Source organism: Crocodylus porosus, unplaced genomic scaffold, assembly GCF_001723895.1.
Source record: "Crocodylus porosus isolate Cpor-Errol unplaced genomic scaffold, CroPor_comp1, whole genome shotgun sequence".
Taxonomy (NCBI): Eukaryota; Metazoa; Chordata; order Crocodylia; family Crocodylidae; genus Crocodylus; species Crocodylus porosus.
This window is the reverse complement of record NW_017728923.1, coordinates 5428897-5442334: the sequence shown is the minus strand read 5'-3', so window position 1 is coordinate 5442334 and position 13438 is coordinate 5428897. Positions and strand designations below refer to the sequence as shown.

At 52.6% G+C, this 13438-nt stretch overlaps 1 protein-coding gene across 1 annotated transcript in view; it reads right to left on the bottom strand.

Moving 5' to 3' along the window:
• Positions 1-13438, bottom strand: part of CORO7 (coronin 7) — a 195211-nt gene that overhangs the window by 16588 nt on the left and 165185 nt on the right. The window contains exons 10-13 of the mRNA XM_019540157.1: positions 6495-6549; positions 5973-6030; positions 4318-4463; positions 539-634 (exon numbers count right to left, since the gene is read on the bottom strand). Of these exons, the coding sequence (XP_019395702.1) occupies positions 539-634; positions 4318-4463; positions 5973-6030; positions 6495-6549 (355 nt within the window). The remainder of the gene's footprint in view (positions 1-538; positions 635-4317; positions 4464-5972; positions 6031-6494; positions 6550-13438) is intronic.

Below are 13438 nucleotides of genomic sequence, written 5' to 3'. Positions count from 1 at the left end.
TGACTTCCTGCCCTTTGGGCAGGGGGCTGGACTCGATGATCTCCTGAGGTCCCTTCCAGCCCTAATGTCTATGAAATCTATGAAATCTAAGTTGAAACAGGCTTATTTTTAAGTAAGAACCTAATTAAAATCTGATTTAAATAAAAATGGCGGATTTTTTTTAAAGTTGACAAGCATTGCTCATGTTTATTCTTTCATCCCCTCAAGAATCCCCAGGGTAAATCATCCAGAAGAGACTCCAACTGCAGACCCCAGGACCAGGGAAGGGAGTGAGAATCTAGCCAAATTCTCTGATCAAGGTAGAAAAGCTCCTTGGAGAATTCCCTCCAGAGGCCCTGCATCTTTCTTAGAATCCTCCTGCATCCAAGACTGGAGGGTAAATAGGTACCTGGCTGAAGAGGACTTTTGAGTAGATCACTGGGGGTGGGAGGGAGATAGAGGCTGATTACCTCTCCCTACAAGGGACATGACACCTCCACAGTAGATGGCCCAATGTTCTTGTTCCAGGAGGCCAAGGCAGCTGTCAGCCAGGGGTTACCTGTTTGTTGTCTCCTGCCCACCATTCCTGGGAAGATGCTGATGGCAGGGTCCCAGCAGAGTCAGGGAAGAGATCTTCATGGAACTCCTGAACAGACTGCAAGAGACACAGGGACATCATGAGCAGGCATGGGCCAGAGAGAGACCATTCTCCTGGGACAGGCCTGCTGGCCCATTGGACTGGTACTGAGAGGCTACTGTCTGAGAGTGGCATGTGTGTCCTGGCCACCCAGCAGGAAGCCAGGCTCCTCCCTCCAGTTGATCTGCAGCCAGGGCTCCCCATACTCTACTCCCTCCAGTCACCAGCACCTGGCTCTACTGGGCTGCAGCCGAACTGCTTAGCTAGACCTCTAGGTGTCAGACATCTCAAGGCTTTGGGCTACCTCCCAGAACTGTCCAAAGGACTGCAGATGCCTTTGCCCTAAATCCACCCTACAAGACTCCTGCACATGGGGCCTCTTCCCCCTCCCCACCCCAGTTCACCCTGCTGCCCTAACTGCAGCCTTGCATCCTGTGTGCTTTGCTAACCAGACTAGGCATCGAGCTATTGCAGGCATAGAGCTATTGGAGGCAGGAGAAGGATGCTCCCTCCGCAGAGTAAGCCCTGGGTGCAGCAAGGCCAGTTTGGAGCTTGCCGCCCAGCCTGGGAGTGGGCAGATGCTGCTTCTGCTCCAGCTCAGTCTGACTGAGCAGAGCCCTCCGAGTTAAAAGCTACCACAACCAGCTAAAACACACACATAGTTTTGTAGTAGGTAGGGTCGAAAGGGACCTGAGCAGATCATCAAGTCCGACTCCCTGCCATGGCAGGAAAGAGTACTGGGGTAAAATGACCCCGGCAAGGTCTCTATCTAGCCTCCTCTTAAAGACCCCCAGGGTAGGAGCCAGCACCACTTCCCTCCTGATATCCAGCTTTAATCTACTCTCAGTCAACTTATGGCTGTTATTTCTTGTTACTCCCAGTATCGCTCAGGGGAACAAGGACTCTCCTAATGTCTGCTGGTCTCCCTCGGCCAGTTTACAGACGGCCACCAGATCCCCTCTCACCCTTCTCTTGTGGAGGCTGAACAGGTTCAGGTCCTGTAGCCTCTCCTTGTAGGGCCTGCCCTGCTGTTCCCTGATCATGCAAGTGGCCCTCCTCTGGACCCTCTCCATGTTGTCCACATCCCTCCTGAAGTGCGGCACCCAGAACTGGATGCAGTACTCCAACTGCAGCCTGACCAGTGTCATATAGAGGGGGAGGATCACCTCCTTGGACCTGCTCGTGATGCATCTGTGGATGCATGACAAGGTATGGTTAGCTTTCCTGTGTCCCCACATTGGCAGCCCATGTTCATCTTGGTGTCTGTAATGACACAGGTCTCATGAAATTGTTTGCTGTGGATGTTCACAAGTCCTGGCTAGTTCACAAGTCCTCAACCCTGGGAAGGAACCAGGTTTTGCTGTTATTAATTTCTAAAGGCACTCAAGAGAAAGGAGCAAAAGCAGAGAAAACCCTGAACCTCCATTATCCTAACTGTAACCTATCCCAAGCTTGATCATCCCCTGCAGCAAATCACTTGTGTCACAAATAATTCTGTTCCCATCCCTTGTTCTAAACCATTTTGATGGCAGGAGGCAGGCTCTGAGGCTAGAGAAAGCTGCCAGGGCATTCATAAGATGAGAACTGATCAGAATCCAGAGAGAGAAAGGAAGGCACCAGAAGGCTTAGGAGAGGGTAAATGAAGATGATAGCTTTTAAGCTTATAACAGGGATCCTGGTTTTCCCTGAAAAAAAATCACAAATTCTCTGATAAAAAAATTGCTAACTCTCTAATAACGCCCCCAAAATTCATTATTAAAATTAAAGGCCCTCCACAGCTCTGCTGGTGCCCTTTACTCTCCACTCACAGTCCCCTGGCCCCAATCATGCATCTCACTCCCCTCCCACAGCCTTGATGGTGCCCCTTGCCCTCTACCCACAGCCCCTGCTTCCCACAACCCTGCCAGAGGGGGCCCCCACCTGCCAAAGCTATGGACCCAGGTTCACAGCCCCCTGTGCCTGCTCCCCCCTGTTGCCTGCTGTGGCCTTGGGCAGAAGGGATTCTCTCCACTACCACATGCACTCCCAGGGGGCAGGAGGGATCCACACCCCCCATACCTGTAAGTGGGGCAGGAGCAGGATGCGGGCTCAGGCTTCCACCTTGCTTCTGTCCCCTGGGCCCCCTGCAGTACAGCGGGTGAGACCTGGCATGGGAGGGAACAGTGGAACCACATGGAGAAGCTGCTCGCCGCTGCCAGCTCTGTACTGTCCTGGCTACAGTCCTGCACCTCCTGCATGCAGGACTGCAGTGAAAGCAGCAGTGCAGGGTTCTGCCCTTCAAAGCAGTGGCATGTGCAGGGGGCACATCGTGAGGGCAGTGTGGAGCTCACAGCAACAATGAGACCCTGTGTGGCTCCACTGTTCCCTGCCTCATGGCTGCTGGGCTGCGGAGGCCTTGGGGAAGGGAAGCAGGGTGGGAGCCTGAGCGTGCAGCCCATGCCTGCCCTGTGCACAGATTTGGGAGGTATGAGTCCACCCTGCCCCTCAGGATTGAGTGTAGCAGCAGGGAGCCAGCCCTCTCCATCCCCCAGACAAGCCACTCACAGCCCCATCCTGCCCTGATGCTGGGACCCTGCAGCTGTACACTGTGGCCTCAAGCCCCATGCTCTGCCTGGCCAGGCAGCAGCCCCAGCCCTGCCCAGCTCCCTCCCTCCCTCCCTATACGGGCCTCAATCCCCCTCTCCCCAGCACCTACCTGCGGGAGCTTCTCTCCGGGCTGCCTGGGGCCATGTGCATGTCCATGCACATGGCACCCCCTGCCTGCCCGCCCTCCTCCATGGAAAACGGAAATCCCAGATCCCTGGTTATAACTAAAAACTGCTCTGCGCTGAGGCCAGCAGCACCACAGGGTGTGTGTTGTTCTGCTCTCCCTGCTGGTGACGGGCAGATGTGGCTGAGATTATTTGTTTGAACTGCACATTATTTTGAATCATCCAAGTCCCCTACATCGTTCAGAATTTGGACCTTGGGATTTTTAGCTTATTAAAACTTTTTAAATTGAAAGTGATCAAGAATGTCACCAAGGCTAGTTTCAGCGTGTGTCTGAAACAATTAAAAAAACATAATTTCTCTGCAGACTTTTTGCTTAAAGAAAAGTTTGGCTAGTCTTTTCTGACAGAAAGAATTTTTTCATTCAAAAACACTGACCAGCTTTAGCTGTAGACACGGTGCTGCTGGAAGCTTCCTGTCCTACGTGGAAACTGCTCCAACCACAGCAGGAGGCAGAGCCGGCCATAGAAGGAGCTCCTGAGTTAATGCCCCTTCCCAACAGTAGCTCAAGATCTCAGTGTTTGCTAGGTCTACATGAGGGTTTAGTTCTGCTCCTGGTTGCAGTGCTGGCAGAAGGGGAAAGGGAGGAGACTCACCAGTCCAGAGACCAAAGGGGTTGGACACTCCTGCTCCCTGTGGTCAGGCTGAGTTGTGCTGAGACTCTGGGCACTCACTGGTCAGTGGGAGCTCAGGTGCCTAGTTCTGCTCATAACAAGGCTGGGACACAGTTACCATCACTAGTCCAACTTCCATCTATGGTTCATGCTGTCTGTGGACTCAGGCAGACCCAGTTACAGTGTCCAGGTCCAGCCTCAGCCAGAGAGCTCAAGACAGAGAAAGCTGCACTTTAGCAGGAGGCAGTTGAGCCCCTCAGCTTGGCAGAGGGGCAGTAATGCCCTGCATCGCAATAAGCTGTTTGTCTTCCCCCTTACCTTACGGGGCACAGTGTAGCTGATGGGCACAATGAAGCTGTCTGTCAACTGCAAGACTCTGGCCACCTCACAGGCCATGACGTCCAGTGCCAGCTTCGGCACCAGGGCAGCGCCCTGGGTCTTGCCCTCTGTCACACACTGGTTAACTAAAGGGAAACAGACACACAGTCAAAGGCCTTGTGAGTGTGAGGCTGCCCACAGAGGAGTGGGAGGGAGTATTGGGGGGGGAGCAGCAAGGGGAGGGAACAGGTAGCCTGGGGACTCTTTGTGGTGTTTACAGAGATGCACTAATACACTGGCTGTCCAGGAAAGGGGGATGCCAAGGCAGTGACACAGACCCCAACCCACAACCCAGCTGGTCACACTGGCAAAGTCAGACACAGTCCATCAGGCTTGTTTCACACTTTGCATCATCCCCCAGAGCAGCTGCTAACTGTAATCCCACCAGTCAGAAATCTCAGGGCAGGGGCCAAAGTCTAGTGGCTTGCACACAAGGCCCTTCTCACAGCAGCAGTCTAATGCTCTTGTCAGATGGGATAACCCTTGGGCAGAACCTGGCAAGGATGCTGGCCTGGCACTAGTGCCATCTCCTTTAGAAAGGCTGGCCTGCAGACACCTACCTGCCCTGCCCAGTCGTACATCATTCGTATGGCAGTGAGACCAGGAAGGGGTTTCCAGCATTCCTACCTTCCCTTGGTGAAGCTCAGGGGGTAGGAATGAGGAGGAACCAGAGGCTCCTGGACAGCCTGGCCTCCAAGACCACCCAGGGCAACCAGGCTCAGTGCTTCCTGGGACACCCCTAACATGTTTGTGAGCGCCATCAAACAATACAGGCTGCTCAGGATCCCAGGCTAGGATGCTCCAGGTAGCTGCTGTGCTGGTACCCATGTCCAGCAAAGCTCCCGAGCATCAGGCAGACAGTCCAGTAATGTATTTGGGATGGCCCTAGTGTTACCACCCCAGCCCATCCCCCTTCAGCCCCTCCTACTCCAGCTGAGAATCATGCCTCAGAGGGGTAGGGGTGGCTACTACCCCAAACTTCTCAGTTCATGAATGCCCTGGGACCAGCTGGCTGCCTCACTGCTTGCACACAGCCTGAATCCTCCAGGTCTGACTGGTGGTTGTTTTTGCACAGGGCTGTGTACAAGGCTGTCTTCACTCTCATGCCACCCTGAACAGCTGAGGCCAGGCTGATCCACCTGTACTAGCCCATTCCTACTGGCACTCTGGACAGGCTCTGCCGACAGTGCTGCTCACATGGATGTTTAGAGACAGCATCCAGGGATTCTGCCCCCAAATGAAAGGAAACAGACCCCCCATCCCTTGGCAACAGACCCTGGGTTCCAAGGCAATGGCCTCAAATACTCCAGTAAAGGAATTTGCTACTACACAGTGGGTCAGCCAGGTTGGGGACACACCACCTGGGCATGTGCTAGTTTGTGACTGGAGACTTTCCTAGGGCACAAAGCCTGTCCACAGGCCAGCAAATGCTTCGTTTTCTGCACATGTATCCCTTTCCTGCCTGAAGGGGCTGCCTGCCCACAACCCTGGGACACATTGCAGAGCCAGGGAAGCCAGTATATCCTGACAATAGGTGGGAACACAACAGACCAAGGCTCCTTAGGGGTGTGGAGGTAAGGGTGGTGGCTCCGTACCCTGTGTCAGGGCTGGCTGCAAGGGAGACACTTCAAAGCAGTAGAGGAGGTTTTCACCCTGGAACAGAGAAGCACAAAGCAGTACGGCAGGTTGGGAATCCCATGTCAGCCTCTAAGTACACTGAGGAGTTTTCCCAGTCCATTGTCTTGGGCTTGCAGCAGCCGGCTCCATCCGGGGGGGGAGGGAAGAAACACCCCTACGGCCAGCTGTGCCTGGGAATAAGACCTTGAGGTGACACCATCTCCACCCCAGCAGCAGAGTGGGACCCCTGGGTCTGGAGACACACAATGAAGTAGCAGAGCAGTGATGCCTCCCCTGAAGGGTCTTGGTCTGGCAGTGTGTCCTTCCTCACTGCTGGGGATGAGGGAGCTGTGCCCTGATGAACCCCTAACAGGGCTTGGGAGTCTGCCTCCACAGGAAAGCTGTGGGCTGACCAGAGCATTTGAGAACCTTGGGTCCCACTGCTGGACAAGGAGTCTCAAGAGCCCTGAAGCATGGGCTCACCCCAGCCTCATACTCACCTTTCCAGCCACAACCAAGAGACCTGTGTCGGTGTCGAAGAGTGGGATTGCAGCCCTGGAAATCAAAGAGACCAGTAGAGTGCTCAGCCTATTATTCAGTAGCAGTCACGAACAGGGCTCATGCTCAGCACCAGAGGTTCCCACAACCTGTCCCAGGAGACACCGGGCTTTGCTTTATCTGCCCAGAAGGCACATGCCCAGGGACTGCAGGGGCATGGCTCCAGGACAGACCCTCAGACACACCATGGAGAAGTGCACCGCAGACATGGCATCTTGTAACTTTGATGTATTTCTGTCCCTGCTTTTCAGCAGGCCCAAGATTGCCAAGTGACCACCCACTGCTCTGCAGAGAGGAAATGCTGCTCAAGCTCACTGGTCCATCTCCTGGCCGAGCTGCCCAGGGGTGGCTTCCTTGGGGGGCCAAGAGAACTCCCTAGGTCTAGTGGGTGAAAGTTGGATGGGAAGCGTCTGCCTGAACTGGAAATGGACAGAAATGTGATGCTTACTAGTGAGCTTCTTATATGGAGATTCAACTACTGGATACAGCAAGCTGGCTGCAGCCATGGGCTTCCTGATTGCACCAAGGGGACCAGTGGAATTAATGCAGGAAGAGAGAGAAATCTCACAGTGGACTCAGTAGCTCAGCAGTCAGCTACATACAGTTAGACAGAGCTTGGTGGAGTTACCTTTTTGGCATGGAAGACTCTGAAACAATGCTCCTCCACCCTGCTCTCCAACCCCTGCTACCGCAGCTGTCCAGCAACCCTGATCCACCAGCCTCTGCTCTCCTCCCTCCAGTTCTCAGGCTGCCCTGTGGACTGCAGGGCTGGCTGGACCAGGCTTAACTTCAATGCCTTGTGTGCCTTGGCTGACCCAGCAACTGGTAGCAGGAGGTCAGCATCCCAGTTTTTTTTCTCCTTTGAATAAATATTACTTTGGAAACTTTGATTCACCAGGCAAAGCAATGGGATGCATGTTACAGGGCCTGGCATCAATGGACATGACGGCAGCTAGGACATGACAGCAGCCCAGCAGCCTACATGCAAATAGCTCCTTGGGGAAAAGGCAGGTTCAGCTCAAGGCCCTGTGACTGAGGGATCGCAGCAGGATGGACTCCATGGACCAAGCCAAAGACAAGCCCATGGGAAAGTGGCAAGGCTGGAAAAATGGAAGGCTGAAAGGGGTTTAAGAACTGCTGCATCAGGTATGTCCACCTGATCCCCCACTCTGTCTGGAGCTCTGCAGAAAGGCCAGCTTCCCCAGCAACCCCTTTCCTTCATTCCACTGCTCCTGGTGACAGCTCAAGCAGCCCCTCTCCTGCCCCACAGTCCCTGTGCCTCAAACCCTTCACAACCCCTGCCAACACCATATGGATGTCCTGGCAAACAAGGAAACATGATGTACAAGCCTCATTCTGCTGAGAAACTTGCATTCAATGAACAGATCCCATGCTGTGCTGTGCTAGGCAAGGCTCCTGCATTCTGAAGGCACACTGAGACCTGTATATAAGTCTTAAGGACTATGCCTATGCCCACCTGCATCTGCATTCCTGTGAAGCCTGGAACCTGTCTCATCAGATGGGTTCAGGCTCATTTTCCCTTCCTCCCAGTACCTCTGGCTCTGTTCCTCTCCAGTTGAGTCCAATGAGGAGTGAACCCTTCCCCTTCACAGCACTCATCAAAAGCCAATCCCAGAAAAGCCCAGCTGCAGGACCTGACATGAGAGGCTTTCCCAGCACTAGTTCCCTTGGCAAAGGAACTGGGCACCACTTGTTCCTATCCAGCTCATAGCTGGATTCCCCCAGACTGTGACAGTCTCAGCTGCACCTCTGGCCCCCTCCTAGTAAGGAAGTCAAGCCTTTCTGCGTGCTGTAAGCAGGTGGAGGGGCAGCTTTGTCTTCTACTGGCAGATGCACACAGTCACCTTGGAGGAGGCCCTGTGACTCTGTGGGGTGTCCTGGTGGGAGTGTTCACTACCAAAGATAAGAAGGTGCTCCCAGTGAGCAAGCTCCACCCCATCCCTGCCTCAGGATCAGGAAAAGGCAAAAGTGTCTTTCTCCCTGTCCATGTGTACACGAGGGGGCAAACCTGACAGCAGAGCTCCACAAGTCCATGCCCGTGCTTCCCTGAACCAAGCCCCAGGCTGGTTCCTCGCCTATAGCTGAGGAAGCCCCAAGGTCTGTGGGGATGAGTTTTCTTCAAGTCAGGCACAGAGCAACTCGGCACAAACCTGTCTTCAGGCAGAAGCAGGCCTGGTTTAGCTACAGGTGTGACGTTCAACTGAGTTAAGCTGCAGCAAGAGGCTGTGGTGTGGATAGGCTCGTATTGGCTTCACCTCAGTGTACAGCAGTGTAGACCTCCAGGTGACTGGGAGTAAGGCTATGTGGACCTGGAACAAGACCAGCAATGATGGCTTGTACCAGCTGAATTGAACTGCTGGAAACCTGGTGGTCAAGAAGCCCTTCACCCCCTGTCCAAGCGGCAGCAGCTCAGTGAAGCTCCCAAGTACTCAGGCTGGATGCACTTTGCTATCTGGGTTTTGCTCAGTCAGAGATGGTGCATGAGACAGTTTTGTTGTGCTTTCAGCTGGTTTCACTTCCTCTCCTGTGTCTATGGACACCAATGCAACTTTGGGGGATGATGCCCCCAGAGCCAAAGAGCCACACTTCAGCCTCCCTATGTTCTGGTGGTAGCGACCATTAGCTAGTGCCCCTGGCTGTGGGCATTCCCAATAAGGTGTCATACATGGGTCTCCCATGCTGCAGGCAACACCTGCCCCCTGCAAACTGCTTTCTCCCTTTAACTACAAAGACAGTGCATTTCAAGGCCCTGTGGAGAGGCAGCTGAGTAACTTCTCCTATTCTCCTGCCTCTCCAGCACATGCCTGGTGGCCTCATTGCTGGAGAAGATTATAACATGGTAAGGTGCACAGATGGGCTCAAGAAGGCAGGCATGTCTTGCACAGACTCTGGGGAGAGGGCCTCCTCTATAAGAGCCAACTTCAAGTGCATCTCAATGGCCTTCAGTGTTGCTTGTCCTTCTGACAAAACAAGATGATGTCCAGGACTTGATCAGTGTGAGAACCTGGTGACATCTCCTCTCACTGTTTTCCTATTCTGATCTTTCCACTCTCCTGACAAGGCTGACAAGATGCCAGCCTCTTAGTTAGCCAGATGAGAGATGAGTCTTCAATACCAGCTGGCAACCCTTGCACTTCCTGAAACAGGGGAAGTTTAGTGCCCTCAATTTGTAGTGCAGAAGTCCCTTCCATACTATCAATGGGCCTGAGACTATGAAGCCATCAGGGAAAACCCACCGAAATCAGACTCAAGGGAACAAAAAAAGAGAGACCAACAATGGAAGACATGAAGGAACACAATTCTGTTCAGAACATCATGATGCTGCCAGTGAACAATTCACCTACTGTTGGATAAAGCTTGTTAAAAACCAGGACCTCTGTCTCACAAGGAACTTCATTTCAACCACATTGGGGAAAAAGCAGATTTTTTTTTCGGGGGAAGTGCAGTGAAACAAAATGTTTGATTACATTTGAATAAGCTTTATTCTGACTCTCTCCAAACATTTAGTAGCTAAACTAGTAGAAACAGTAAAGTTCAAATCAAATGTTTCCACAATTTCCCACTGAAAATTGGGACAAATTACTGGGCAGGTACATTCCCTGTGCAATGTTTCCATTCCATTGCACCAGCATTTTGGAGGGGAAAGGAGAAGGGGAGGGATGGAGACACTCCCATCAGGAAATTTTCCAGCATGAGCTTGAGCCCAGAAGAGAAGAGATAGTAACAGAGACTAACAGAGCCCTCCGCCCTTCCCAGTGAGTGCGCTTGGCAGCACCTTCAGTCCATCTCTCTCCACTTTGTGGAAGAACCGGAAGGGGCTTCCTGGGTTACTGAGTCCACTCCCCTGTCAGATACTCCCTTCCATGCACTCCTGTTCACTCAGCAGCCAGGGAGAAAGAACCATACTTTGAACCAGCAAAATGTGACTGTTAGCCCATGAAAGCTGACGGTGAGCCCAGGAACAGGGCCCAACACGATTTTTAGCACATTTTTAGTAAGCTGCTGGTCCCCTCAGGGCTCTGCTGACAACAGCAGTGCTCCATGCTCCTCGGTTCAGTGGTTTAAGAGGGCTTCCCCAGTGCAGTCATCTGATGTCCTGCTCAGCAGCTGGCTGACTTTTCTGTAGGCCCAACAGGGAAAGTAGTGGGGTTTTCTGTGACGCTAATGAATCCTGTACTTAACTTATCCCACAAGGACCAGCTCCTTGGGAGCCTGAGCGGTGGGATGTACTTTTGTATTCCAAACCAGCACCCGAGTCAGGGGTGGGGATTCAGGAAGTTACCAGTACTTAAAGTTAGACCAACTAGATAGTTGCAAAAAAATTCTTTATTTGCAATCTTTCGGGCAAATGCATCCATCCTCAGGTGTAGGAGAGTGCAAAGATTGTTAAATTTCTCCCAGGTGGAAATGAAAATTCGTATTTTTCAAGAGAGCTGAAAGGCAGTGCAACATCATAACAAGAAAGAACCATAAATCAACATCCTGCTTACTATCAGACAACTGTGAGGTTAATAGACTGCTCCAACTTTTATCTGAGCCTAATTTGCATTTTCAAGACTTTTCCAGCTGGGAGATCTTACACCACCTTTCAGCTCTCCTGAAAAATATTAATTTTCATTTCTACCTGGGAGAAATTTTACAATCTTTGCACACTCCTATGTCCGAGGAAGGGTATGTATGCCACAAAGCTTGCAAATAAATAATTTTTTTTGCAACTATCTAGTTGGTCTAATAAAAGATATCACCTCTACCAAGAGTTCTGATTGATTTTGCCTGTAGACCAACATGGCTATGACCTGTACCCCAGTACTTGAACAAACTCATGAAAATGTCATGGCTTCATAAACTCACATCACAAGCAGTCTCCAACTCTCACTCCTGACCTGCAGCCCTCTGCCATTCCAGCCCTTGCGAAGACCACAACCAATACCCCTCAGCTCCAGCACACCACCCTCCGCTACCCCAGTCTTGCACTCCTCCCACAGCTCTGCCAATACTCCTTCGTCCTGACCTGCCAGGCCCTGCTGTCCCAGCCCCAGGCTCCTTACACACTGCTCTCATCATTCTCCCTGACTTGATCATTGCAACTGCAGTCTCTAGCAACAGGCAGGTGAGGGCAGGCTCCTCTCCAATGGCCCCTTTCATATTTACACCACACTGGTCCCAGGCCCACGAGGATGCTGCAGTAAAGAGGATTGGAGGGAAAAGGTGGAAGCCGTGGGGCTCTGCAAGTGCTGGTAATGCTACAGATCCTGGTCTCTGTTGAGCAAAAATTAATCTCTGTTGGATCGATCAACTCTAGATTTACATTGGTTTCAAAGAGCAGGATCTGGCCCCTGCCTCCTGCGGGAAAGAGGAGTTTATGCCAGGATTAATTCTTGTGGTGAGAGTTCAATGGAGAAAAGTTCCCCCTCCTTCCCACATGTCCACGAAGGGCTGTGAGAACAGCTTTCGGCACTGCTGCCTGCTCCCTGATTTATGGCTTCCCATGTCATAATCCTTTAATATACAACGCCAGGCCTGACATGTTTATAGAGGCTTCTCCTGGAACCTGTCTGATGTAAGCTCACGGCTGCCTGGGAACATCTGCCCCCCCCGGCCCTGATTTACAGGCCTGCAGGATCTGATAGCAGCTCACCCCTACCCTGCCAGCTCCTGCCTGGCCGAGGCTGCAGCACATTAGTGCGGGTTCCTGCACGCCCCCACAGGCTCCCAGTGCTCTGGGATTCCCCACCACTCGCCCAGCCTCTGCTGCCAGGTGCCCTCTTCCTGTGAGACCCTCCCAAAGCCTGAAGAACCATCTGGGTTTACAACCCCCTCTGGCTTGTCAAGACTGCCAAAGAGCAGCCGTTTCCTCGTGACTGGAAATGACTAGCCTTGGAGGCTGTATGTCCAGTGCCATGTGTGACATGAGTGTGTGGCGTCTCAGTCTGTCACCACAGTCATGTGGGCCCTTGGCACTCTATGATCCTCACAGAAAGCCTCTACAGAGGCCATGGCAGGAAACTGGGCAAGGAGTAGCTCACAGGAAAAGCCCTTCTTCACTACTCAGTGGGGAAAGACTCCACACCTCACTGAGCTGGGATCTCCCGCAACATCACCACCCGAGCGCCCTAGAAGAGAGAGGGCTATTCCTCCTCCTGCCCACAGGGACCACCCAGTCCTGAAGAGGAGTGGGTCACCAACTTCCCTGGTAACTAATGCTGAAGTGTACCCATCTTCCTCAGGCAAGTGTATGCCCATGGGTAAGTCAGCAGTTCATGGAGCTGGCCTGAGGCAGGAGCCCAGGACGAGGGATGAGAGCCAGTCCTGCCAGGATGGCGGCTCTCAAAAAGGCATGGAAACTCACATGAGGCAATTAAAAGGCATGGGAGAGGCAGCAGATGGTGCTTTGAACATCCCCATCACTGCCCAGTGACAGCACTGATACACCGTCTCCCAAACACAGGGGCTGCTTCTATCATTGCACTGGGCCACCGCTACCAGGGATGCGAAGTTGAGTTTCTGGACCTCATCTGCTCCTGGCTTCACTACTGGGCTCTTAATAGGGAGCCAAATAGTGCCAGCAAGGGGGGAAGGGGAAAACAGAGCAGGGAGGTTGTCTAATGTGGACAATGGTCTATTGCAGGGGTAGGCAATTATTGTGGGTGGAGGATCGCTCACTGAGTTTTGGCAAGCCATCAAGGGCCACATGACAGGCAGCCAGGAGCAGATAAATATTAATTTTCAAAATTTTTCAGGGACCCCATGGGCCAGATAGAATGGCCTGGCAGGCTGCATCTGTCCCGTGAGCCACATTTTGCCCACCTCTGGTCTATTGGGACATAGAGATGCAGTCCATCAGCCAGACATCCAATGCCATCGG